This window comes from Anguilla anguilla, chromosome 2 (assembly GCF_013347855.1).
Source record: "Anguilla anguilla isolate fAngAng1 chromosome 2, fAngAng1.pri, whole genome shotgun sequence".
Lineage (NCBI taxonomy): Eukaryota > Metazoa > Chordata > Actinopteri > Anguilliformes > Anguillidae > Anguilla > Anguilla anguilla.
The window spans coordinates 24,487,533-24,513,021 of NC_049202.1; the positions used below are offsets into that span (position 1 = coordinate 24,487,533).

The window sequence follows — 25,489 nt, forward strand, 5'->3', positions numbered from 1 at the left end:
CTACAAACTACTCAGTCACTGTCTATTTCCAAGTGGTCTGAGACATCTCTTCAGACTCTACCTTGACACTTGACCACCAGCATTGACACTGTACTTCTTTGCAGGACTATGCCCAATCAAGTAGTAATTTATCTTGTATTCATGCCTCACTTATAGCTTAAGATTGACCCATAGCTTTACTGACTTGGCCTTAAGGTTTAGCCACATCTACCCTGTGAAATAGACTTGACGCTCATGGCTATGGATAGCTGCTACTTTATGACAGAATTGTACTCTATATGACCTGTGTTTGTATTTGTTCCAATTACCTACGGTATGCACTTATTGTACGTCGATTTGGATAATAGTGTCTGCCAAATAAAATGTAATGTAATGTTCCATGAACATATTCACGGCTTTGGATTTACGCCCTACTCCCTTATGGAGAACAGGGAATTCAGCGTTTCCCACTAATTACCTAGACTGTGGCGGCCCGCCATGGTCTAATTTGTCCCACCGCAGTTTCATAATGAACCAAAACCGTTTTTACACTTTTTTGCATTTGTGATGCCTGGATACCTTCCAAAATAGCTGTGCGTACAACACCTGTTGTTTACGGCGTTGTCGCCCTTTTTAGCACAGTCTGGCTTGATTGACAATTCATCTATTCAGTAGGTGAGAATATAAGCTTTCAAACGATGTAGAAAATGTCTAGTTTTGCTTTTGGAATAGCGTTTTTTAGGTCAGCGTAACCAAAATTTTTTCTTATCATCGCATTCACTTACGCATTCACTCTGTGGTAGCAGTAGAAGACGCTGCACCTAACAAAACGTGATCAACGATTTTTCATAATTTCTTGGAAAATACTATTATTATCATTGAGGACTTCTGGGCATAGCTAAGCCATGTGTTTGCTGATAGACCTAGCTGACATCGTTTTCTGGAGCAAAACAGAAGCGAATAGAACAGTATCATTGCTTTACTGTCTCTGTCTCCATCTACTGAACACAGATAAAATTTCATCATTGCTATGTAAGTATTACTGCTCAAAATATTTTGGTTATATACACATTATTTTTGAAATTGAGTGTCTTTAAATAGGTTAGTGGTATTATATAATGTGGATATTTCACACTGTAATGTAAGCGTTAGTTAGTAGTGTAATAGTTTTTGTGAAGCATGCAAAAAAAATGACGTGAGAGTTGGAACATTGCCAAAACGTGGTGGACGGTTGAAAATTGTTTTCATATCGTCCCATCCCCATACAAGAAAACATACGAGAGTACAGAGTATAGAAATACACACAAGAGCTAATTATTACACATTTAGGTACTGTACCGCTTTGTCTGACAACATTTTTGCATTATTTTTTAATCTGATAGCAATGTTTCATCTTAAACCTTCATAAGGGGCTCATTTATATGCTTTATAATGGACAAAAAGCATTTCATTCATTTTTGGAGAGGTACAATACAAATGTCAGCTACAAAAGGCAATGAGAGTTGATGAATACCATGTCCTCTACCTACAAGATAAATCATAAATCTGTATTAAAGGCCCCCACGCATGAAATATGGACTTTTGTGTTTATGTGTTGACCAATGTGTTTATGATTAAATTGTTTACTAGAGCATAAAATTGTTTACAAGAGCACAAAGTTCTTCATAGATCTAGCCTCTTAATTTTGCTCTCAAAGTACACCAGATTGATGCATTTAACTTTAAAATGTACAAATTTTTCTTCTGGGGGAACATGCCCCCGGACCCCCCTAGAGGGTCCAAGGTCCACCCACCATAGTCTCATAAAATCCTGTGGGAAATACTGGGGAATTCAAACCACTGAATATGGAAGAGCCATGGTACCGATTTCCGTGTCCACCACAATTCAGCTAAAAAGTGTTGCCCTGTTGTTTATGAGCAGACAAAATCTCATGTTGAAAAACTGAAAAAGGCTGACTTAATTGTCATCATGACTGATGGGTAGAGCCATGAAGAGCAACTGCAGCATAACCATCTGCTACATTGATGGAAACTGGAAATTGAAAATCCAGTGCGTGTCAACTGTACGTAAGTGAGCATTTCACTGAAGCAGTGGCCGAATGGATATGAGAAAGACTTGCATGCCAATCGCTGTCAGAAGCAAGCAAGAAACTTTATCACCATCTTTTGTGAACGTGACTTTAGACCACACGCCATTTCAACAACTTTTTTTCTTAATCTTGAAAAAATAATAAACACAAAAACTAATAATTATGAATAGATACTAGAAAATTAATCTGTCTGCAAGTACACCCTCAGGAAAAATAACGCTGCTAGACAAGTGGTATAGAGTTACAAATCGTAACTGGTAATCCAGAACTTGTAAAAGAATCTAAAATGTCCCTCACTGCACATAATTGTCTGGACCAATTTAAAACATGAAAAAAACCCAAAGGTGAACTATCCCTTTTAAAACAATGCATACAGGTTAAATGTTTTTCTAAACAATATTTAGAAAGTATTGCAAGATTATGATGTATTGTACATATGTGGAACTGGCCAACTTTAAAAAAGGAGAAACATTTATTTGCTTACTTTGCTTAAAGGAAAAACGATAAAATCAGCATTTGTCCTAACAATGACCAGAGATATATTCTTTTAGGAAGTGAATACAGAGTTTCAGGCCATCATACACATACACACACACAAACACGCACACACACGCACACACACAGACGCACACACTCACTCGATCAGAGTGGCAGTGCTGTTGGGCGCCGCAGCGTTTCCCAATGGCAGAACAAACAAGCCGCAATGACGGTCAGTGACGTCCGGATGTAGATGGGCGGAGCAGACAAACGCGCTGAGACATCCATCAGGATGAGTCACACGGCACTCCACACTTCTCTCCCACCCTTTCCTGTGTGAGGTCAACAGGCGGTCACGCTCAGTCATCCTGGGGGGCGCCCTTCAGGCTGGACCGCTGCCTCTTCTTCTCCTGCTGCCCGAGCATGCAATACATTTTCTTGCGCGCCTCCTTGTGCCGTTTCTCTCTCTCTGCTCCCTCACGCTCCTTCTCCTGAAGGAACTCCTTATGCTGGGTGTGCTTCTGCGTCCGCGCTTTCTTTCTCCGTTCGTAGTGCACAGTGCTCAGGGCTGCCAGCAACGAGGCCACCTGGTGGTGGGAGAGAGAGTTGCACAGAGAGGATCAGCAGGATCAGGGAGCACAGTCCTCCCCCCCCCCCCCAAGTGCTACAAAAATCTAGAATAGGGGGACCCCAAACTGTGGGTCCTGATTTGAGGATGGGGATTTAGAAAATTTTTTGGGGGGGGGGGGGGGATGTATTTTTTATATTTTTAGTCTCTTTAAAATAACTGAATGTAGGCTACTACATGTCAAATATCACAACTGAACTATAATAAAACAATGAGGTACAAAGGGTCATGGTATATCACCAGTATAGTCACGGCTAAACGGTGTTGTTAGGCACAAGGTGTGTGCGTGGGTGGGTTGCTGGGGCCACGTAAATTTGCGAACATTCATTTGGAGCTGTATCAGAAAACAGTTTGGGAACCCTTGATCTAGAAAATCACACCATGAGCCATTGCTGCCCCATTAAGTGTTGCATTGAGCGTATTTCCTGCATGAGAGATGGCGCTACTGATGGGGAGGGGGCACGTTACTACAGCACTGTAGTTACGGGCACAACCAGAGGGTTCAAATCCCAGAAACCAGTGCTGATGCAACCCAGACGAAAAGACTCAACCAAAATTAAGCCGAGACACACATACTCATATCCAGCGAGGGCACTGCGGTATACTGCTGAAACAAACAATCACGCTGTGGTGTAAAATATAAGGGATGGTTATTAAGAACATAACGATATACATACAGGCTCCTTTGTGTTTAAGTGTGCGATTGTGTGCGACAGAGTGCTTGAGCTGGAGACGTCAGAGTGTGCATACCTTCCTCTCGTGGGGCTCCCGGATCACAGCGGGTCTCTGTAGGTCTCGGGGGGTGCGGCCCTTGGGCTGGTCTTGCTTGGGTTTGCTCTTGAAGGGTAAGGATTTCTGCAGCTGCTTAGGTATGTGCAGGCGGTTGAAGTGCCGCCTTGTCCTCACCACAGGCTGCAGGGTCACACACGGCATTAGACAAAAACATCAAACGCACACACTCCTCAATATATGCTGGGTATGTGGGAATCGCATACCATTTTACACAAAGAAGCACATAATTTAGCCTGTCTCACCCAGATATTTGGGCCCTACACCTGCAGGCCTACCTTGTACAGGGAGTCCTTGTTGGGCTTGTTTCGCACGCCAAGATCCTGTTTGATCTGCCCAAGCGTCCGCATACCCGTCCAGGTGTCCTTCTGGCCCACGGGCTGCAGCAAGGAGGTGACGGGGTTATAGAGCTGTGGCACCGACACCGGGTACCAGGACCGCAGGAACACAATATCTGAGACAGAGAGAGGGCAGAAATGTGACGTCTGACAGAGACTGCGCACAATGGCACGCGAGCAATAGATACAGATAGATAGACAGACAGACAGATGGACAGATAACATTTCATTAAATGGGGAGGACGCTATGAATAAAAAGTGCTGTAATTTCGATAAGGTGAAATTAAAATGTATAAAAATACAATTTAACAAAAGCTGAGAATCTGCAACTTTAACCACGTGTGAATTGTTTAAGTACAAATCTAAAATTGTGGAGTGCAGAGCAAGGGCACTGTACATACTCAAAAACAAAAGCTCAATACAAAAACATTTACAACCAACACCAATAAGGTGCTTCCCTATAGCTACAGTCACACGTGTATCTGGGCGTGCGTCCCTATCAGACGACATACAAGATAACAGCAAAACGCTGTTGGTACGTGAAATCACTGGGTATATGTATAAAAAAGGAAAAACAGTAAATTCCATACAGCCAAGACACCCAAAAACACACAAAGACAGGATACGTTATTAAAATTACGGGATTCCACAGTTTTGTGTTGTGAGACTACGTGCAACTGCGGTCTCACAAAACAAAGTTTCAGAACTTGGAAGGTAATAATGATATTTGAATTTTAAAACAACTTTAAACAGACACAAGAACAAACATGTCATTCAGCTAACAAACTCATACAAAAGAAACCAGGGACATTCAGATTACAAACGCATATTCAGACAAGGAGAAAAAACCAAAAAAAAAACCCCACATGATGATGCCAGCTCTGCAGTTCATCTCACAGAAAATTTGGCTGTTGCAACAGATCAGTGCAAGAAATGCAGATAAATCTTAAAAGACAGGATAAAAAGGATATAAACCCTGAACAAATAAAGAACTACAAGATATGTACAGTATGTTGTTATGCAGCAAACAAGCTAATTTATCTGCATTTCCCTAGCTTAAATGGGGTGATTTGTTGAAAATGCTAGTTGTCTGTCAGTGCATAAGATGAAAGAAAAAGTGGACTTTGGAACTACAGTTTTTATGGGAATATTGCAGGCCAACATTTATTTGCTCCTCCAAAGTATCTCATTGCTCCCCCCAACCAAAGTGGGCTAGAACCAGGGCTGGTTTGTGGCCAGAAATTCTCAGTTGTAGTTCATGACAACCGCTTCTGAGCATTGCGATAGGCAGGTTTACAATAGCTATTATTCATTCAGTGTAAAATTACATGAACAACTATTTAAATTCTTATTTGATTACTGTAATATTGCCAGTTATCAAATCATAAATATAGATTTTAAGTGGATTTCACTCTCACTTACTAATTTATTTCCAATAGCCAGGGTTGGGGAGCTTTACCAAACTACTCCTAGCTACTTCACAATGAAAGAAGTTAAACTGTCAGTGATAGAGAATGAACTGATTACAGGCACCAAGAAACCAAACTTCCTAGTTTCACTTGTCGATTTTCAAACCAGACTTTCAGCTAAGGTTTCAGGCTAATTTTGCAATTGCACGGTTTCATTTTCTTTTTATTTCTTAATTATAAGTGAATGTTTTAAGTCCTATACGTACCTTATTTTATAATGTGAAGCACTGTTATGGAGACACTTCTATTAGAATGGTGTTTAAATGGTTTATTGTTACTTGTTGCATTGTTTCACTTACTGAAAAAAACTTATAATTTGATAACATAATAAAAAAGTAAAAGAAAACCATAAAATCTGAAAATGGGAAAAAATAAAATTGATTTTATGAGTGCAAAGAGTATCATTGTAATGCCCCCATTGCACTGATGCTTTATAACAGGGGTGTCAAACTCAGTTTGGCTCTGGGGCCGGATCCAGACTTTCTGTTCTCGGGTGGGCCGGATCAGTAAAAGAATGTCAACTCCAAATATTTAGCTTTGTTTTTCAGTACTATGCTTTATCATTCAGCCTACATTTGTAGCCTACCCTACATATTATAATCACGGATGACAAGGGATCTTTTCTAAGCACAACACATTTATTCACAAACAATGGAAAAAAAAAAATGATTTCATGTTAGGCGGTGAATGTGTTAACAACTGGTTTATTTTAACAGTTAAGTGAATGCAGTTTTACACCTGAACCAACTCACCACACTAAACAAACTCAAGTGGGAGCTATGAAAAAAATATTTTCGCCTTAATTGTCATACTGCTTTGAAATAAATAAAAAAAGAAATACAAAATAAAAGTTATAGCAGTGCATGGGCAATAAGATTAGACTACATCAGATCAAAATACTAGGCTGGGCCTACTGAAGCTGAGAATATACTGCACAATATTAATTGTCTTTAATATGAAACCAGATTAATCTTATTTTTAATGATCTGTATTCATGAGTGCAAACAAATTTCGTGTCATCACACTTTTTTTCTCTCTCACTGCACTCCTGCAGTCTACTTGCTGCTGCTGGCTCCTGAAACTTGGGATCTTTTTGCCTTCACAAGTGTATCGATATTAGGTGTCAAATCCTGAGTAGCAGCACATTTAACAATGTCATTCAAGTGTTTATTTGTTAACCTTGAGCGCTGCTTTGTTTTATTATTGTTCATTACGGAGAACACCTGTTCACAAAGATAAGTAGTCCCAAACATGGACAGAACCTTTGCAGCCATGGCTGTTAATTTGGGGTAACCTGGCACGAGATATTGATAAAACGTATCCAATCCCACGGACCCAAATTTATCCTTCATAGCGGAATCGCACTGCAAGTCAATAAGCTCGAGTTGAATGTCAGCTGGCATATCAGAAGGCTTCACTGTAAATGGCGAGCGAAAAAAGCCAAATTTGTTCTCAAGTTCACTGAATACCTGAAACCTCTGCTCAAACTCTCGCAGCAAATCTGTTATGTTGTCTTTATATTTTTCCAAATCATTATCGGGACGGTCCGGTGCCTCCGGACGCACAGCTGTGAGACAAGAGAAATGCGCGGTGTCACCGTTGGATAGCTGCGTCTCCCACAGTGACAGTTTCATCTTGAACGCACTTATGCTGTCGTAATATTGAGTGACAACTCTGTTACGGCCCTGCAATGTAGTGTTAAGTGTATTCAAGTGTTGTGTAATATCAACCATAAACGCAAGATCCTGCACCCATTCCTTGCATTTAAGTTCCTTTACTGGGCGTCCCTTCTTCTCCATGAACTGTCTAATTTCCCCTCGTAGCTCAAAGAAGCGCTTGAGTACTGCACCTCTGCTTAACCACCGCACGTCAGTGTGGTATGGTAGGCCAGCATGAATGACATTATCACTGAGAAATGTGTCAAACTGACGGTGATTTAGACCGCGCGCTCTGATGAAATTGACAGTTTTCACAACCACACTCATAACATGGTCCATTTGCAGTGTTTTGCAACATAACGCCTCCTGATGCAAAATACAGTGAAATGCCCAAAACTCTTGTCCTCCATTTGCGGTCTGTACTTTGTCACGGAATTTTGTGGCAACGCCTGCCTTTCTCCCGACCATTGATGGCGCACCGTCGGTAGCCAGGCTCACGGCACGGGACCAGTCCGCTCCCACCTTGTCCAGCGCTCCAACGAGAGCGCTGAAAATGTCATCTGCTGTTGTGGTGTCATTCATGGGCACCAATTCAAGCAGCTCCTCGGTGATGGTCAAAGTTTCATCAACACCTCTAACGAATATGGCCAGTTGAGCAATATCTGTGACATCGGTGCTCTCATCTATTGCAATTGAAAATGCGATAAATGACTTGATTTTCTCTTTCATTTGGCCTGCCAAGTCACTTGAGAGTTCTGTCACCCGATCTGCGACAGTGTTCCTCGTTAGACTAATATTGGCAAAGGCAGGTCGCTTTTCAGGGCACACGACTTCTGCAGCCTTCAGCATGCATGTTTTTACAAACTCCCCATCAGAAAATGGCTTGGATGCCTGCACCAGCTCGTTGGCAATAATGTAGCTGGCTCTTACAGCCCCATCAGCGATATCGCGGCTGCGCGTAAAAGTAGACTGCTGTTTCTTCAGACCAGCCACCAATTTGTTTATCTCGTCTTTCCTTATTTGTCCTTTCAAGTGGTCAACTTGTCTTTATGATGAGTCTCATAGTGGCGCCGAATATTAAACTCTTTGAACACTGCAACTTGCTGATTACATACCAAGCACACTGGTTTTGCATTCACTTCTGTGAATAAATAATTCTCAGTCCATTTTTCCTTGAAAACTCTGCACTCCGTGTCCACTTTTCTTTTTTTTGACAGTGCCATTTTGGGAAGGGTGTGTTGACCGATAACTTGTTTAGTAGTGGTGAATTGTGAAGCAAGATTGCCGGTTTATTTTTAGTACTAACTCGTGTCAATGCCGCATGCAGCTCTTTTACACATGTACTGCCCTCCCGCGGCCGGAGGGAGCATTTGGTTTGTATTTATTTTTAAAAATCATAACTTTTGATAGAAATGAGCTAGAGACTCGCTTCTTTTTTTGACATACTCAGAAATTTATGCCGGGCCGGATTAAATCATCCAACGGGCCGGGTCCGGCTCGCGGGCCGTATGTTTGACATGCCTGCTTTATAACATTAGAGAGGAAATGCCTGCATGTAGTTTGGACTCAAAAAAATTATTTTAATTTTGTATTCTTCTGGTGTGCTGTCAGGATGATAAAATACAAATTGAAGTTCTGTGTACGATATAAGTTGTAGTCAGGGAGGGGTGGTGATATCCTGTTCTTGGTACAAAAAGATAACGGGACTTGAGCTGGCTGCATGCCTAACAGAAGCCTATGTTTTCATTTAACAAATATTTGCCGTAAAGGGATGCAGGTTCTAAACTAGCCTATAATAATGTTACCGTAGCTCAAGTTAAATAAAGATAAAGAAAAACTAAGATCTAATCATCATCTCATTATTTTACCAATAATGAGATGATGCATCCAATACATTTCTTGCATATAATAACACGATTTGTCTCGTATAAATAGAGCCTAGGCACTTCCCTTTTTTTTGGTACAGTGCCAAACATTCCAGTGGTAGTGTGCTGTACTGTTTCTGAAGAAAAAAAATGATTAAATCTATCTCACTGATATTCCCTGGTCCTTGGAAAAGGGAAATGAACGCACGTGCACACGCGCACACACACACACACATACCCTCATCCACTCACACCCTCACACACTCCTTACCACTCATCAGCAGCCTGTCCTCAAAAGTGGCCCGGTAAGCCCCAGGTGGGGTCCGTAGCGCTTTCTTGATCTGACCTCTGACCCCGCTGACTGTCCGGACAGACGCCCCTTCAAACTTTGCCACCTCCAGCACCGAATTAAACATTCCCTACAAAAGCGGAGAAAGAAGGGGGAGAGGTACATAAGTACATACAACCCCAAATTCAGCTCCAAACCGGCCCCTGAACCCTCCCCTATGATGAGCCCAGGGCTCTACAGTGCTCCCATTTTAGGAGCATTTGCACTAACTGTGAAAATAATTTCGGAGCCCATCTACTAATTGGAATGAATTGGTGTGCTCTAAAATTTACAGCTGAGGAGCACACATGCTCCTTTGAAAAAATGTTAGTGCAGAGCCACTTGAGGAAGTGTTTCTAATTATGCTTTCCTGACATAAAAATGAAGGCCACTCAATGTTGTATTAGCTCCTTTTTCTGTTCTGCTGTACGGACAGAAAAAGAGCAAAAGCTCTGAACTGACCTGACCTGTCCATACAAGCCCACATTTTTCAATTAGGTGAAGCACTTTCCTTTGTCGCTACATGTAAGCATGGATACAGATGTAGCTGCAGCCTTCATAGCATCTGCTGCATGCACAGAAAAGGATCTTGAGATGCCACTTCAACTTCCAAGTCTTCAGAGATGCAGACCTGACTGAAGTGGGTATTTTAGGGACCTCACAGGAATTTAACCACTTAGGTTTGGAACATCCTTGAATGTGATAGTGGGAGCATAAAAATATAATACCTAGCTTAGGGGGAGACGTTCCCCGAGTCAGAGCCAAGATGGAGGAGGCCCCAGCCCTTTGTCAACTGAACCACTATCTTTACCTCACCAACAGGTGCATTCTGAAATGTTTAGCGGAGCACGTACGTCGCAGTTGCATCAATAGGAAAAGCCTACCTTGATGAATGCCGTGTTCTTGTAGATTTTATGTGGATAGCCAATGAGCTTCAACTTCTTCACAATGGTCACCGATTTGTCTAGGTCCAGCACCACACCCGTGGCAGCAATGCGGAAACTTGCCTGGGAAACATACATGTGATATGCACTCATTATGCAGTCACCACACCGCCTACACACTGCCTGAGTAATGCATGTTAGAGTCAGGGCTCCAGACTAACTTTTTACATTTAGGTGCACCAGCACATAATTTAGGTGCACCCAAAATTTTTCACCGCGCCTTTTGGCACCGCAATAATACATTTTAAGCGTTACCTTTTTTGTCAGTTCCCATACACATTGGTCATTTCTTAACACATTATGTAAATGATTGTAAAGAGGAATAAAGGTGCAGATAAGTGTTTTTTCTTTATTTAAATCACAGCACAAACAATAAATTGCAATAACCTCAATTGTTTAAAAAATAAACTTAAAAAGTGCTGATGTTCAAAGTGCTTGACAAACTCAAATAAATCTAACTCAAATAACTCAAACAAAAGTGTGCGCTGCTCCTGGAGGAGTACAGGGCGCGGTTTTGCGTCATCCACCCGCCACCCACCCGAACTAATTATTTTCTCCAATTTAGAGACCCGCACCCCTACGATGGCTTATTAGGGCCACATTGAGGGGGAAAAATCAGAGATTTCGAGAATAAGGTCGTAATTGAGAAAGAAAGTCATAATAGTACGAGAATAAAGTCATAATTTAATGAGAATAATATAAAGTCATAATATTTCAAGAAAAAAATCATAATATTACGTGAATAAAATCGTAAAATTTTGAGGAAAAAAAACATAATTTTTAGAAAAATATATTACCAGCAACCAACAAAACGGGCGACAGGATAGTCTAATGGCAGCCTGAGCCTGCAATTTCCTTCAAGTCCATGTGGTTCTTTTTTCAGAATAGAAAAGTTTCTTGCACAATCTTTTCAAAGTCCTGTTACTTATGATAACGTGGTGCTGATGTGCTAAAAGATAAAGTATCTCGTTATTTGTGAAACTTCACAGCGGCAGGCTGCTCTTCTGATATTTCCCCATGTAGCCTAAAATTATGACTTTATTCTCGTAATATTATGACTTTTTTCTCGTAAAATTACGACTTTATTCTCATAATATTATGACTTCATTCTCGTAATATTACAACATTATTCTCGTAATATTACGACCTTATTCTCGAAATCTCAGATTGTTTTCCCCCTCAATGTGGCCCTAATACCCGATCACACTTTACCGTTATATCTCATTATTTCGCAGCTGTTGCATATGACGTACCCAGCACTTGACTCGTCATGGTTAAGTATTTCACTAAATCGCTCCCACACAGAACTTTTCTGCCCTTCCTTTTTTTTTTAAATTCTCCTTTTTAAATTTTCCCTCTGATCTTTTTTGCCTCCATTGCTGCTTAAGACAAATGGACGCCGCAATTGGCGCAATGAGAGTCTAGTCTGCTAATTCGTGCCTGACGAAAAAAGGAGCTTAAAATATGTTCACATTTTACAGAATGTAATTTATATTTTACTCATTAATGATGTATTATTTCACCCACCCACAACCCATCCGCTTTTAATCAGAATGTAAATTTTTATGACTCGGCCCTACAATCAGCGGATTAACCATGGTGCCTGCGGATATAACTGCGATCCGGGCATCACTAATACACACATTCCTTATTTTTTTCCCCACCCACATTCAGCGAAGAAGAATATCACGGTCAGAGCCAATCAGAGGCAGAGTAGGGGCGGGTCTACGCAGAATGCAGGTGGGAAATAAATAACGCTACACACAGAGACAGGACCTGCTAAATGTCAGGCGCACCGGTGCGACCAATGAAAATGTTCAGTCGCACTTGACAGATTTTTGGTTGCATGTGCGACCATTTTGGTCGCACTCTGGAGTCTTGGTTAGAGTACAGTGCTCCTTCAACCTATGAACAGACCAGGGTCTGAAACTGACTTTTTTAAGCCACAGCCACTGTCTATTTTTTTCCCCAATATTAAAATTAAAATCGCAGAAACACATGAGCATGCTTTGTAATCGTTTTTCAAATCTTAGACAAAATAGATCCCATAATGCAATTACAAACAATAGTAATATTTTTTCTTTGACTCTTCATGGCTTCTGACTGTTTTTGGCTGGACCGCAACAGCGGGGCCAGCCCTACAAACGCGAATGTCTGTGACTGAGTGAGTGATGAAGTAACACCATTGGTTGGCTGGATGAAGTGTGTTAGGTCCAGCCATATAGTAGGTTTGGACCTGGTCTAATTTTTTTTTTTCTTCTTTCTTTTTGGGGGCATATACAGTCAGCACAGAACGTCACTTTCTCTAGAGCTTCGAATATCAGCCATCCACAACCCTTGCTGTTATCATCAAGATTCCACTTCTGATTAAAGCACCATTTCTTTTTTAACCTCACTTTGTTGTACATCAGTATCACTTGTCTTCCTCTTTAAGAAAGGTTTTTATTTTTACCCCAGTGATGTGTCCGCCCATCTTTTTTGACAGCTGACAACGTTAGTTAATTTTGGCTATGATTTTCACAGAAACGTAGTGGCGTTCACCACTCAGGTGCTACCTAACGGCAACCAAAGCAGATCACAAACACATCTGAGTAGCCTACGAACATGAGGATGTGTGGGAGTTGAAGTCTCATATTACTGATTGCAGTAAATGTGTGAGCTTCCATGTATATCTCAGGGATTTTTCAACAGTTTGACTACTACACAACAATATGTTTGGTAAATTGGTCATATGGACCCTACATGGACAAAATCTACTTGCATTTGGCAGGTGATTGGGAGCTAGTTTCAGACCCTATAAAACACACAATACTCAGAGCCAACACTGCCGAAAACTACACAGCACTGTGTTACCTCCACCTAAAAACTGCACACCTCATGATTACTCAGGATTACTGTGCCTGTGCACATGATTTCTGCACGTACAAACCTCAGGATTGGGATGGCAGGTACACCATCTGCCAAGTTAGGGGTAGGCCCCATACCTATACAGCACCACAAGTTTGCACTTTTTAGAGTTTCCTACAGAAATAACCACAATGACCACAGACATAGCTCAGGAGGTAAGAGCAGTTGTCTGGCAGTCGGAGGGCTGCTAGTTCGATCCCTCACCCTGGGCGTGTCAAAGTGTCCCTGAGCAAGACACCTAACCCCTAAATGCTCCCAACGAGCTGATTGGCACCTTGCATGGCAGCCTTTCACCGTTCGTGTGTGAGTGTATGTGTGAATGGGTGAATGAGAGGTGAATTGTAAAGCGCTATATAAATGCAGTCCATTTACCATTTACAGACTCTCAGCCCTTAAGAACATTAATTTCTGTACTTTCTGACTTCATGTAAACACACAGAATTCACAAACAACTTCACACATCCACACAATACAGCCCCAAACGTGCGCTTCACTCCTTTTTCCTGCCAATTTTATCATCACACATGCTCCAGTCCCACAATCAATAATTCTTCCCACTAGAGATTTTGTTGAGATTACAGTGTAATCATTACACAAACTGAGGCTTACCTGAGTACCTGACACAGATTGGACAGCCAGAAATCCAGTCCCCTGGGGAGTAATTGGTCCTGGAACAACATAGTGGGTAAGAATTAAAAACAAACAAACACAGGCAGTATTACCATATTGGTTTGTCTCCAGGTGGGAGCTGGCGAAGGGTTCAGGCAGAGCCAGTGTAGGGCTCCCTCACCCCAGATGGTGGCACCGCAGTGCATGTGCTGGGGCGTGTATTTCAGAAGGCGGTGCCGCCCGTTGTGGTCTTCAATGTAGTACAGCGGGATGGTTTGGAAACGGCGCCACCCAAGCGACAGGATGAGGGGATCGCGCGTCTTCAGGATTCGCTGGTGCCAACGGTGCTTCTTCAATCTCATCTGAGGAACATTGTGGAAGAGGGAGAGGAAAAGAGGAGTGGGAAAGAGTAAGAGAGAAGAGGAAATGGGGAGAGTGACAGAAACGGAGAAGGTAAAAAGGAGAGAGAAATATTACTACCGTCAAAAGATGTTCAGCTACAATACAATGTATTATTTCATATTTCAAATTATTTAATTCATCCCCTAGAGGCAATTTCATTTTAGACACCGCACCTATGGCTGGACATCTGCTTGAAACCATTTCTGACAGACCCACACCCGTCACTCACCTGTAAGTATCCCACATTGCCCTCGCTGGACCCCAGGGCACCGAGGATGATGGGATAGTGGGGGTCAAAGTTGGAAACAAACTCGCAAGGCAGAGTGGGGATCTCCAGGCGCACATACATCCCGGGCCGGAATCCCTCGTACTGGACCCGCGTTTCATCATCCACATCCTCAAACTCTGCCCGGTTCAGCTGAGGGAAGGGGCCACAGGTCAGGCTCCGATTAGATCCCCATTCAATAACACAGCCAATCAGATCTCTACACTGCTCATTTTAACAGCCAACTACACACTCATTACTAAAGTCAAAAGTCTGCACTGATTACCAAAGGCAGTCATATGTTCACACATTACTGGTTTCAGTATGTGCTTACGTACTTAGTGTCAGTATGAATGTATTAAATTATGTTGATTGTGCAGTAATTTACTGAGCATCAGTATATATTAAGTGTACACTGATGCTAAGTTATTCAGTGAATTTCAGTAAATACTGGTTTCTCATATAGACTAAAAAACATGTTTTGCTATAGTCAGTATTACTACAATTTCAAAATCAAAACTGGCCTTCTTTACAGGTAATAATAATGATAAATTTATTTTATATAGCGCTTTTCATAGTCTCAAAGACGCTTTACAATACATGAATTATCAAAAAAAAAAAGATACAAATATACAATAAAAAAACATACATTGCAGAAAATGCAGTGGGACCAGTGGTGCAGTGGTAGGAGGGGGTGTGAGAGGGGGGAAGACAAACATCAAAGGAAGGCTAGGGAAAAGAGGTGGGTTTTAAGACATGATTTGAAGGAGGTGAGTGAGTCTGAGGTACGGATGTCAGCGGGGAGGGCATTCCAGAGTTTGGGAGCGGCAACTGAGAAGGCGCGGTCGCCAAAAGAACGGCGCTGAGAGGGAATGGTGGTGAAGAGGCCGGCAATGGATGAACGTAACTGTCTGGGTGGCTGGTAGGGGAGCAGGAGGTCAGAGAGGTAAGTGGGTGCGAGGCCATATAGGGATTTATAAACTAGCAGGAGGAGTTTGAATGTGATGCGTGATGTGATTGGGAGCCAGTGTAAATCTTTCAAGACAGGGGTGATGTGAGACCGGGCGGATGTGCGGGAGAGTATTCTTGCAGCCGAGTTCTGAACCAGTTGCAGTTTGTGCAGGAGGAGGGAGGGAAGACCAGTGAGGAGTGCATTGCAGTAGTCCAGCCTGCTGGAAATGAATGCGTGGATGAGTTTTTTTGCATCGGGATGTGTGAGAGAGGGTCGGAATCTGGAGATATTGCATAAATGGAAAAATGAAACCATGACAGTGTTATTGACGTGCTTTTCAAAGGAGAGGGATGGATTGAGTATGACACCAAGGTTGCAGACCAGGGGGGAGGTGGAGACTGGGGTACCGTCAATGGTGAGGGACAAGTTGTGTAGTTTTGTGAGCTGGGGTTTTGGTCCGATGAGAATGATTTCAGTGTTTTCACAGTTGAGTTTAAGAAAATTGTGTTGCATCCAGGATTTGACATGTGTCAGACAGTTTTCAATGATGGCAGTGGGTGGCTGATCAGTGGATGTAGAGCTGATATAGATTTGTGTGTCATCTGCATAGAAATGGAAATTGAGACAAAAGCTGCGGAGGATGGGGCTAAGGGGAAGCATATAGATGATGGTACAGATGGTACAGATACAGATACAGGTACAGATGGTATTCCATTTCCTGTTCTCATAGCATGTGGTACAATGGAGATACCCTATGACCTCTAACCTCAGCCTGCTTCTGCATCTCCTCCTTCAGGTCATCAAAGTAGGTGGCATCTCCATCGTCGTACTCTGAATCAAAGCGCTCCTTCAAGCGCCTTTTCTTCTCAAGCCGCTTCTTCTTCTGGTCTTCCTCTTTATCGGTCTTCATCAATGGCTCCTGTTCCTCTTCTTCCTCTCCACTCTCCTCCTGCTCATCATAGACACACACATGCATACACACACATGCGGAAAAGATGTTGCGTAATCTAGGTGACCAGTAAAACTGAAATTTGGCAGTCCCACTAGAGAGCTGAAGTCCCTGGCTTTCTGCTAAACAACCATAGTGAACACGGGTGGATATATAAAAGAAAAAATCTGAAAGAAACCAAATACCTCATCAGGGTATACCTCTACCTTCCCAGAATTCCCCTTGTGCACCTCTCCAGTCTCCAAATCCTCAAAGTCTCCATACAGCTCCTCTGCAGTAGAGAGAGACAGCCAATTAGGTGAAAGTGAGACAAGGGAGTAGCAGTGAGACATACGGGCATAGTAGACTGATACTTGTGTGTGTGTGACACGCGGGGGGGGGGGGGGGGGGTGGTGCGACAGGGAGATGTGGGTGCGGCCGAGACAGCTGGCCTTACCATCCTCCTTCAGAAGCGTGGCAGCATCTTTATCTCCCTCCCATGTTCCCGTCACAAAGCAGTCCCTGATGGAGTCCAGCATCTGCACACACAGGAAACATTCCCCTCAGCGCTGAAGTGATGTCACAGCCAAACACTTCCACCAATGCTGAAATGGTGTTTGTCATAAAGTACCGGAAACTTCCTCTCAATGTTCAAACAGATATATTCATAGATGCATTCAAATAGAGGCTTCACACCATCAAGATCTTTTCACTTATCTGCTCTCTGCCCACATAACTCCTGGTAATATCAGCTGGAGACCCAATACTCCCCCCCCCCACCTGTTCCTGGTCCCAGTCATCACTGGCGTCAGGAGCGAAGCGTGAGCAGTCTAGGGCATCGGCACGCTCTCGTTTGCTCTTCTCTGGGCGGCTGACTCTGAACAGCCCCCCCAACTCCTCCTCACCCTCATCATCCTCTTCATTCTGTACCACTGAAGGACAAACACACAACGAGTACATACACTCACCGGCCACTTCATTAGGTACACCTGTTAATTAATAAATAAATTAATAAATTCAGTGGTATTCGCCTTTAAGTGCAAGAAGGATCATTTATTAAGGAGTCTGAGAATATAACAATCATATCAAATTTGCCAATCAAGACTTTTTATTTCTGCTGACTAAGACTAAGTTTATTGCTGTTGGAGGCTACAGCCAGCAGTACTCATAAATATTACCAACCAAAGAGCACGTTCTTCACTATGTAAATTTCATTTCATTATCTCCGCCAGGCGAGAGCCTGGAGGGGATTATGCATTTGGTCGTGTGTGTACGTTTGCGCATGTTTGTGTATCTGTCCACAGCTAATCTCGCATACTACTGGGCCGATCAGCCTAATACTTGTTGTGCATGCTGGCAGCAGGCCAAGGACCTGAATTATCGAATATTTTGCAAATCGGTCAACGACAAGTATTTTATTTGAATTAATTTCCGTCATTGTTGTCCGTTGAAATACATTGAGTTCTAACTCCTCACTCCTCCTAACCGGTCGGTAGGGGCCGCAAGTGATCAACAACTGATTCCGTTTGGAATGAAAGACCAGCGATGTAAAATGTCTATTTCAATGTTAAAATGCCAACAAAACAATCCGCCAACTAATGGGGTACATTAATGTTTGAATCTATGGCAATTATTTTGTTGGCATTTTCACGTTGAAATTGATATTTTACATCGCTCGTCTTTTGGAATTGTTCCCGTCCAGATTGTTCCTGTCCAGATTTGAAACGAAAGTGCCAGACTATAACGTCAACGTTAGCTCTGTCTAACACATTGTGGCTGATATGAATGAAATTAGCTAACATGTCACCACCTTTAGCGTTACTTCACTGAATCGGCGTTTTTGGGATTTTCAGTGGCACATGGTAAAAACTTGTAAAATTGTATTTGTCTGGTTGCATTGATTGTGTAGCCTCTATTGTTGCATCAGCTAAGCTAACAGGCCTGGCGGAGATCTGCACTCTACTGAATGCACTCTTCTAGTTGTTTATGTTTCACTGATATCATTTAACGTTATAGTCGAGGACATCGTTTTTGTCCATGTGGTTAGTTTAAAATTTAATGCCAGAAGACAACCATAAAAATCTGAGTGGCGGGTGGTCTCCATAATTTACTCGCCAAAGACTAAATTTACCCGCATTAGGCGACTGGCGAGTGTTAATTTTGGACCCTGGGTGTACCTAATAAAGAGTGTATACCTGACATACAGTTTTATCACACACAGCATATACATGTCACCTACAAAGCACATAGACCTCACATACACCTCACAAACACAACACATACATCTCACAAATACAACACTTAAACTTCACTTACAAAGCGCATATACCTCACACAGCACATACCCCACCTACAAAATTCACACCTCACATACATCTCACAAATAAAGCACATACACCTCACAAGTACACTGCATACACCTCAAACACAGCAAATACACCTCACAAACAAAGCACTTAGACCTCACATACATGTCACAAACACACCACATGCACTTCGCAGTTCATAACCTAACGTGCACAATGTGGGCAGTTTGCTCTTCACACGCACGCATGAGCGCACACACACACACACGCAGCCCACTCACCTGTGCCATACACCAGTTTGCGCAGGTTAGGGGTGGCAGCCTGTTGCCGTACGAATGCTTCCGCTGCCTTCTGTGCCAGTCCCTCCTTCCACTGCAGAGCTCCTAATAATGGCCAGAAATTACATGGTCATATTTTGGTCGGCTGATTGGGTAATATCTTGCCCAGTAATAAAAAAGCTGCTGAATGAATGGATGAATGAATGAATGAATGAATGAATGAATGAGCGTTTTTAAGTTTGTTAGTGGTGTAGCTCAGTGAGGCTTATGAAGTTTACTGTAAGCATTGCCTACCTACAGACACCTCAATCTCATCATCATCATCATCCTCCCCTTCTTCCTCCTCTGGTTGGGGAGGGACCTTTGGTCTTTTGACCTCACTGTGGGTAGCTTTAGGAAGGGTGAACTCTTCCTCCATATCGGAGCTCTCTGACTCTTCCTCATCTTCATCTTCCTCAGAACAATGTCCAGAGTCAGCTGCTCCATGACCCCCTACTTCCCTTTCCTCCTCCTCGTCTTCCTCCTCCTCCTCCTCCTCACTGTCAGTCTCTCCTTCACTCTCCTCTTCCTCGCTCGCCTCCAGGTCATCATCGCTGTCAGCGAAGGCCAGGACCTCTATTTTTGACTCTGACTTTACAGTCTTCTCCAGGCCCCACCCTGCCTTTTCCCCTTTCTGCCTCTTCGCAGGTGGAGCTTCCTCTTTCTGCTGATCCTCCACCAGCCTCTTTTCTCTCTTTTCTTCACTTTCCCCATCACTCTCTCCATTGCTCTCTTCCTCACTCTCTCCATCACTCTCTCCCTCTTCTCCTCCCTCAATTTTGCCCTCTTCCTCCTCCTCACTCTCTCCCTCTTTCTCATCCTCCTCCTCTCCCTCACTCCCATCAGTCTCTTCCTCCTCTCCCTCAGTGAATACAGCCCTCCTCCTCACTCTCTGGTTAACTGGGTCCCAAACCTGACTCTCCTGTGGAGTGGGGTGCTCTCTGTTGGAGGAAGGAGAATAACGCAGTCAATGGAACCCTCTACTCAAACAGCAGCAGTTACAGCCCCCCCCCCCACCATCCCACTTCACTCGCACAATCCTTGGCCCTCGTATACAGTAGTAGTATTGTATAAAGTATAGTATAAGGTTTATAATCCAGATGCACCTCAGTAATTTAAATCAGTACATAAGCACAGAAATGAATAAACAGAGTGACCAGTGTACTAATTCCCCTAAATGAGGGCCTCTCATAGCAAAACGAAGATGGGGTAAAAGTCAGTTTCCACAGACGATTATCACATTCAGTGGTCGGCCACAACAACTTTTAGTTTGTACTAGAGCGAAGGGCGATTTGTCATCGTCACTATCGTCTCTGTGCCCATCCCTAAAACTTACACTGTATTGAACTTTGACCCCATCGTTGGGTCAGTTGTCGAGACAATATTATTATTATACAGAACGTTCTCATCTTCCATAATTATCTTTTGCAAAGTGTGAAGTCATCAACCAGCCTAACCTAAAATGGAAGACCGCACATTTGTTGAGAGTTTGATAAACACAATTATGTTTCCGTACCTGTATGCTGCCAACTGGGCAGACTACAAATATGTTGTTAATGACTTCACTTCGGCAATGCGTTCTTATCGGTCACATGCTTCTACATTATATGAGCAAAAGCGTTCAATATCAAACTTGAGCAAAAATGGAAAGAAAAAAACTCACCCCACGCCCTGTATCTCCTCTGGTGTCAGAGCGGCCGCACCCGTGAACAACGACACTTTGCTGGCGGCCATCTTGGCATCCAGTGTGGCGTGCGTCCCAATAAGGGACTGGACTAGCTCTGTAGTGGGCCGAACCTCCTCCTGTCAGAGCGAGAGAATGTATCGGTTCACACTGACACACTAACTCAGATGACATAAACATACACCTCTTCAAAGACCTATTATCTCTCAGCATATTGCATCACACTGTGGCTCTGTGCGTACTTATAGATGTCTGTATATGTTTGTGTTTGTGTCTGCATGTACGTAAGGGTATATATTAGTGTGTGTTTGTGTGCGCCGGTGTGTGGCTCATTCCTAACCTGTTGCTGCTGGGCATGACTGCCCCCCAGGTCGATGTAAACAGCATCCTTGTCATACACAACACCCCCGACGCCAGCCATGGGGGCGTAGAGCAGGCGCTCTTTCTCATTTAGAGCACGCCGCTTCAGAGTCTCTGGCAGCGGGCACGGGTCTGGCAGGAAGCTGATGTCCGACACGCCATAATCACCCATGCCTACAGGGGGCACACTTTGTTATTCCAAATACTGCAGAGCTAATCCACCTAAGTACTGCTCAGCAATGACCAAATACCTTGACGTGAAGGCGGCCATGATACAAAATGAACCCCCAACTGCACTGGTCAAGGCTCGTCTCACCTGGAATATGGACCTGGGACTTGTTCTTCAGGTATGTTCCACGCAAGTATCCGTAGAGACAGACGGTGCGGTCGCATTTTGGGTCCACTCTCAAAGCCTCGGGGTCGGTCAGGTCCTCCATACTGTGGGGAACGGAGGTTTCATACTGTTACTCTTCCATGCAGAACCAAGATGACCACAGCATTTTCTATACAACGAGTGGTGCTGTCCAGCCAAGATGTGTTCCTTAAATATATTCTTCCTCATGCTAGGAATCCATTTGGAATCAAGCACATTATGCGATCACTCAATCACTAATCTTATCCTCTTTTACAACTTATTCTTAATTTTTTTTAATGAATCGCTTGTTCTTTAGATGTTTTTCTGTTGCTGATATTTAAAAATGGTGACTTAATCTGCTTGCTGATTCTCACGAATACTGCATTTGATCAATCAGTGATGTTCAGCAAGTTCCTTGAGGTGAAAAAACAAAAGGTTCCAAAGTTCCAGAAAAAGTTCCTCAGTTCATGCAAAGGTCCAAAGGTTCCTCCGGTGGAAAAGGGCCTATAGATAGAAGGGTTTAGCAGAGATGCAAGAACACTCCTAGTGCATTGGCATTTAATCCAGACCAGGTCTTACTATAAGCAGGCCTATGTACTGCCAGCAGCCACCTCCCCAACTCACCGGTCTGCCAGCACGTAGGGGTGTGAGGTCTGCCACACCAGCGGGCGGAACTTCATGACGGATATGAAGCGGCCAAGATTCCGCACCTCCTGAGTCTGGTACTCCCCGTGCACCATGCCTGACAGATAAAATAACTTGGCCCCCTGCAGATAGAAAAAAAGTTCAAAAACCTCTCACTGGGTCCACACCAAAATAGATCTTATCCATCGACCTAAATATCCTCTAAACATGCATCAACCCAAATCACAACTAAACCAAATACCTCCAGACCAATCACTCTTGACCAAGGTTGAGACCATCTTAACAACCCTGGTTCAGCATCTCTAGTGCATGCTGTTGAAGCCCTCTTCAGGCTCTTACCTGGTAGACTTCGGTCCAGAAGCGGTGTTTGAGGCACTTTTTGGTCTTGCGCAGGGTCTTGTTGTTTTTAAAGGAGTCCAGGTGGGTGAGAATGCCCATAACACGGGGGAAGCCATGCACCTGGCAGATGTTCAGGAACTCAAAGGTCTCCATCTCGAAACCGAAACTGGCGTCTATCAACATCAGCACCTAAACAAGAGAGAACAAAGGAAAGAATGAAAGAGATAAAGCGATGTCTAGCATCACGTGTGCAAAATCAGCTCAAAGGCAGGACACATTTTCCCTCCTTTGCTGAAGTGGGTTTACAGCCCAGGCAGCTCACCAGATCGGCCACCTTGGCCAAGTCTATCATTGTGTTGATGTCGTTCCCACACTCAATGAAGGTCAGTCGCCGCTTCTTTCCTACAGAGAAGAAAGAACAAGTTCAGTCCCAGTGAATAACTAAATAATGCCAACCACAACAGTTCAATCATGACATGAGTGGCTCAACTGGGATGGCAGGTATGCCATGCCCCATACCTATACAGCACCAAGAGTTTGGAACTTTTCAGGGTTCCCCACAGAAATAACCACAACAGCAACAGACACTCAGCCCTTAAAAACATTAAATTCTGTACATTCTCACCCCATTTCAACAGACAGAATTCATAAACAACTTCACATGTCCACACAATAAAGCCCCAAACTAAGGGGATTTTGCTTTTTCCTTCTTCTTCTGCTTCTTTTTCTTCTTCTTCTTCCTGCCGCCTATCCCACAAACAAAATGTCTCCCTATTGGACATTTTACCGACACCAGCCAATTCTTCACCTACACGAGCCAATCAAAATCTTGCATACACATGCAAAATACCCATATTGGCAGAGAAAAGGAGGTGGTGTGCAATGTCTTGGGGCTATGCCCAACTCGATGGTGTGTTTGCACAAAAGCCATTTCACGAGTTAGCGCCCAGACTTCTCCAGACTTCTCCAGACTCGTGGAGCAAGATAAGATGATCAGGGGTGAGACTCGGGCAAAGATTTCTGGACTACACAAGCAAACAAAGAAAGGGAGGACATATTTCGGCTTGGTGTGCTGCAAGGCTCTTTTCGGGCCATACGAAGCAGTGGCCAGAAGTCTTCAAAGCAGAACGTCAAGTGCTTTCGCGGCCCTGGAATGCATCAAAGTCCTTAGACAATGGATCCTGGCGTTTAGGGAGAACAATTTGGTAAAGCAGCTCACAGACAAAATGAACACCTGTACAGCCCAGAACAATCTTGAGATGCCCCCTCACTCCAGGGTGAGCAAAACCCCAGCTCGTCTTTGGAACACAACAGAACCCGAAGCTGTAGTGTGTGATTCAGGAGAGGCACAGTGGAGGCGTCAGTTCTATAAAGCCCTGGACTTAGTCAAAGCAGGGCTAGATCGAAGATTTGACCAAGAGGGGATGAGAGTGGCTGTCCAGAGAGAGACCACTGTCATTGGTGCTGCAAATGGAAACTTGTCGGGACTGAATGAGGTTCAACTCCCAAAACGGATCGACAGATCTCGCCTGCAAATGCAGCTGATCTTAATGGGCGACCTGGCAAAGGAAGGAAAGAACATTCAGTTCTGCCCAAGAGGCTGCCAAATTTCTTGCAACGCTACATCCACAAGCCAGGGGGCTGTTTAAAGAGGTTGAGACGTTTGTTGAACTGTGTTTGTGTCTCCCTGTGTCAGCTGCATCGTCAGAAAGGTCATTCTCCACCCTACGACGACTAAAAACTTGGCTGCGGAGTACCATGAGCCAGAAGAGGTTGACACACCTGGGTGTAATGCATGTTCACAGTAACATTCTGGACAGATTGGATATACCATCCCTAGTGAGGCTTTTCATCAGCAATACACCAGAACGCAAGGCCACGTTTGGTGCCCTGTAAATGCAGGTAAGACATGTTTGATAATAACACTGCCGCCGTGCAGTTAACGTTAGTGTTTGTTTATTCAGTCACGGTGTGTGTGTAGGCTGAGTTATTACCGTTATACAACAGAACTAAATCATAATTAAAATCGAGTGAAAAAACAGTTGTGTAAGTGTATAACTTAGCTAGATTGCGTTGCTTTGAGCCATTCGCTAACAAGAAATAATACGTCAATTGTTTACCGTCACTAGGCAACTTGATGCCAGCTAAATGTGATGCGGAATGATGCTGATATACGCACTTTCAAAATAAAAACACAATTGTTGCTTTGGTTGAGCTCTGATGGCTAACGTTACTTTTGTCTTCCTTCATGAGCTAGAGAAAACATAATCAATAGTTTTTCTTTCTTTCTTTTCTTCTTTCATTCAGATATGCAAGTGTGGGATGATTTTGCCGACGCTACCATTTCCAACAATGGATTCCAATGAATGATATATGTCTATGGATTTGGGTTAGAATTACATCAAACCTCAGAATTATGGAGCATCTAGACGGTGTTCTGCATTTTTGATCTTGTATTTAAAAGACTCAAGGGTCAGTTTAACAAAAATGTTGTGCCGTACCACCTGCGCATGCATCCTACTAAACCAAGCACCACCTGCGCATACGTCCCACCAAACCTCCATCAAAGGTTGTCCGTGAGTGACTGAGCGAGTGACCACAATTTGCCACGCACAGCCCACGGCGCCAGTTCCTGCGCGCCGTGGGAAAAATAAGACTGTACACCACTTTCTGTTAAAGTAATAAACACGCGCTTTCATAATTTTGAATACCATTCATTGCCTGTCATCTTTAAGCATCTTTCTGTAAAATATGGTAAATTGATTTTATTTTATTTTTTTTAAATGATAATGATGTCACACTTTTACATTCGGTTGGCAGCACCCCCTACTTAGAACGTCTTCCCACGTCCCTGCC

At 43.3% G+C, this 25,489-nt stretch overlaps 1 protein-coding gene and 1 pseudogene across 4 annotated transcripts in view; both read right to left on the reverse strand.

Moving 5' to 3' along the window:
• Window positions 1–1,409: 1,409 nt before the first annotated feature.
• Window positions 1,410–25,489, reverse strand: part of bms1 (BMS1 ribosome biogenesis factor) — a 32,004-nt gene continuing 7,924 nt past the window's right edge. For 3 of the 4 annotated variants that reach the window (XM_035404670.1, XM_035404669.1, XM_035404668.1), the window contains exons 4-23: window positions 22,956–23,035; window positions 22,634–22,822; window positions 22,274–22,416; window positions 21,611–21,732; window positions 21,275–21,468; window positions 20,914–21,053; window positions 19,506–20,191; window positions 19,215–19,316; window positions 17,408–17,559; window positions 17,085–17,166; window positions 16,834–16,919; window positions 16,466–16,648; window positions 14,712–14,900; window positions 14,262–14,442; window positions 14,081–14,139; window positions 10,505–10,627; window positions 9,564–9,711; window positions 4,241–4,416; window positions 3,924–4,085; window positions 1,410–3,132 (exon numbers count right to left, since the gene is read on the reverse strand). In XM_035404670.1, the coding sequence (XP_035260561.1) occupies window positions 2,905–3,132; window positions 3,924–4,085; window positions 4,241–4,416; window positions 9,564–9,711; window positions 10,505–10,627; window positions 14,081–14,139; window positions 14,262–14,442; window positions 14,712–14,900; window positions 16,466–16,648; window positions 16,834–16,919; window positions 17,085–17,166; window positions 17,408–17,559; window positions 19,215–19,316; window positions 19,506–20,191; window positions 20,914–21,053; window positions 21,275–21,468; window positions 21,611–21,732; window positions 22,274–22,416; window positions 22,634–22,822; window positions 22,956–23,035 (3,425 nt within the window). In that variant the 3' untranslated portion in view covers window positions 1,410–2,904. The remainder of the gene's footprint in view (window positions 3,133–3,923; window positions 4,086–4,240; window positions 4,417–9,563; window positions 9,712–10,504; window positions 10,628–14,080; window positions 14,140–14,261; window positions 14,443–14,711; window positions 14,901–16,465; window positions 16,649–16,833; window positions 16,920–17,084; window positions 17,167–17,407; window positions 17,560–19,214; window positions 19,317–19,505; window positions 20,192–20,913; window positions 21,054–21,274; window positions 21,469–21,610; window positions 21,733–22,273; window positions 22,417–22,633; window positions 22,823–22,955; window positions 23,036–25,489) is intronic. The other variant, XM_035404671.1, reaches the window with a different exon arrangement.
• Window positions 6,673–8,950, reverse strand: LOC118220649 (annotated as a pseudogene).